This window comes from Varanus komodoensis, unplaced genomic scaffold (assembly GCF_004798865.1).
Source record: "Varanus komodoensis strain SLA01 unplaced genomic scaffold, ASM479886v1 scaffold35, whole genome shotgun sequence".
Lineage (NCBI taxonomy): Eukaryota > Metazoa > Chordata > Lepidosauria > Squamata > Varanidae > Varanus > Varanus komodoensis.
The window spans coordinates 2,189,822-2,192,353 of NW_025335856.1; the positions used below are offsets into that span (position 1 = coordinate 2,189,822).

At 38.8% G+C, this 2,532-nt stretch overlaps 1 protein-coding gene across 2 annotated transcripts in view; it reads right to left on the reverse strand.

Moving 5' to 3' along the window:
• Positions 1–790: 790 nt before the first annotated feature.
• Positions 791–2,532, reverse strand: part of ZCCHC7 (zinc finger CCHC-type containing 7) — a 146,534-nt gene continuing 144,792 nt past the window's right edge. For both annotated transcript variants that reach the window (XM_044439438.1, XM_044439437.1), the window contains exon 9: positions 791–2,261. In XM_044439438.1, the coding sequence (XP_044295373.1) occupies positions 1,783–2,261 (479 nt within the window). In that variant the 3' untranslated portion in view covers positions 791–1,782. The remainder of the gene's footprint in view (positions 2,262–2,532) is intronic.

Here is a 2,532-nt window from a genome sequence, read left to right on the forward strand (position 1 = left end):
ACTGCTCTAAACAGACAGACAGACAAACAAAAGGAACTGGCCTCAAATACACCTATAGATGATTTCTCTGTAGCTTCTGTGAAACTCTAAACGGTGGCAGTTTTACATTAGCTAGTAATAATCCTAATGTACTGTGGTTATTGCAATATAATAAGGGCTTTAGGAAAAAGAGCTTTCCTTTTTCCTAAAGACTCTGTTCTGAATGTTGCTACTTGTTTAATTCTTCATGCCAGTCAGCATGATGTCATATCTTCACTATTTATCTCTATTTATTGGCTCCCATTCTTTTACCATAATCATTTTAATGCAAAATTCTTTACGCTAAAATGTCTGAATCTTGATTCACCTTGGAGAACAGAGAGAATTGCACAATGTGTTCCTACGCAATCTCATTCCTGTAAATTGCTCCCATGGTGTGCTGCACAATCAAAATTGCATTAATATACCACATTCTACAACCTCATAGCCTAAGTGGACCAGCTATTAAAAGCTGTAGAACCGGTACTGAAGTTCATTAATATTATACCATTTTGGATTTATATTAACTTTTGTGTTAAGTGCTTACTATATTATCATGCTAGAAAAGGGATTATCATAAAAATGAGATTCCAAAACTATTGGGTGTAGTACAAGGACACTTGTCTAATATCAGTATTAACAACAGAGAAAGAAAAAGTAAAGTGTGAAACAGCCCAAAGTGTTTGTGTTGGAACTTACATGTGTCTTATTAACATAAGAAGATGGTAGAAGACTTGTTTCTCAGAAAGAGGCAAAGAAGGCTTCAAAATGATTGCTTTCTCTTTTGGATATTGCATTTATTACTGTAACAAATTTTAACTGCAATTCAAAGTATAAAAATACTTCATTTTAACGAAATTGACACATTAAACAATTTATTTCTGAGAACAGGTAAATTTCATATATGATTATATTCTTTAGCAACTGGACATCTACTTGTACAAAGCCATTTCAGGACTGAGGCCTTCTTACAGACTTACTCTTTTACCAGGCTTGCCAGTGAAGCTTGTGATGTTTGAAGATGCCTTGATATTATGCTGTAAGGAAGAAGTGTGTCACCAGCGACAAGATGGCTATGTCACAACAGACTCTGGCAGGAAAATAAATCAGGATGTAAAAGACAGCCCTCATGCAGTTTCCCTCCCTGTTCCCTAGATCCATTTCACACATTCCACAGAAGCACTGGCAGAGCAAGCATGAAGTAACTCGCATGGTTGGGTCTTGCTGTATTCCTGCACAATACATGTTCAGTGCTGCTTGAGACTTCCTGTTTCTTCTGTCACCACTTCTGTCAAACATATGAAGTGTCTTTGCATCCCTTTGTTCTAGCATCCGTGCCCTGGGTATCTTTCCCTAGTTTAGAAAGCACTTCTTTAAAGCCTGCATGGAAGTGAATCACATGTGCTCAGAAGAAGTACTTGAACAGAAACTAGGAGTTATTTTAAAAAACTACGTAACACAAAAGCCTAATCTTCCTCTTGTTTTCACTCCACTGTGTATCTCCACAATCCCCCTCCCCACAAAATGCTTAATCCTAATACAGAAATGGTAAAAATTCATCAGTGCTGACATACTCTTATATACATTAAACACTTACTGTCACAAACCACAATACCTTCCGTATGGAATAGCACAAGCAAACTCGCTGCTCTTTTGCTATTCCGGCCTGTACTTAGAGGATTCTGTGTTCCACACCGTGAGGGAAAGGAAGGGGCCAAAACTCTAGGTCAAGCTAAGCCCCCACCTGTAAACCACTCTTTCCAGTCAGCAACTGGGTTTCAATTTTGATTTCTTCTTCTTCTGTTTTATAAGAAATAAACTTTCATCCCTACTGTGACTATTTCTTGTGTAGGTCTTCTGCTTTTTCTTTTTCTTTCGCTTTCTAGCTGCCTCCAGAGAAGCATGAAGGATTTCTGTTTTGCCCCCATTTGTTGAGAGGCTAAAGCTACGCTGTGTGCTTGTTTTTCTGCTCCTTTTAAGATCATTCACATGACCACCTCTGGGAAAGTTCTCTTCTATGTTCCTCTGTTTTATGTCCCTGTGTTCACGGGCCTCCGCTTTGTGCTTTTTCCCTTTGAGTGCATCTGTCTGGGACATCTTTTTCAGCTTTCTGTGATGCGTATCACCTCTTCTGTCATGCTCCTTCAACACTTTCCTCTTTTTCTTTAGGCTATGCACTTCCTGCTCATCATCCAGTCGTGCTTTCTTTAGAGCCTTTGGCAAAAGACCAGCTTCCTGAAGTTCTGTAAAACCAAGACAGTTGATAATACACAAAGAACTGGTTATAAGTTGGAACCTATGTGGGGCAAGCTGCAACTTACATACAATGCAGCTCTGAAGTTTCATGAAATATGGATCAGACCAAAACCAACCTCTCAGTGTGTCCAAAATCAGTATCTCAGAGTGTCTCAGTGAGCTTATATAATTATCTGCTCCTGTAATCATTGGGCCATTCATTCAACCTCAGAGTGTGAAATTAACACAGCAGCTACAATAGCAAAAGGGCACAATCCT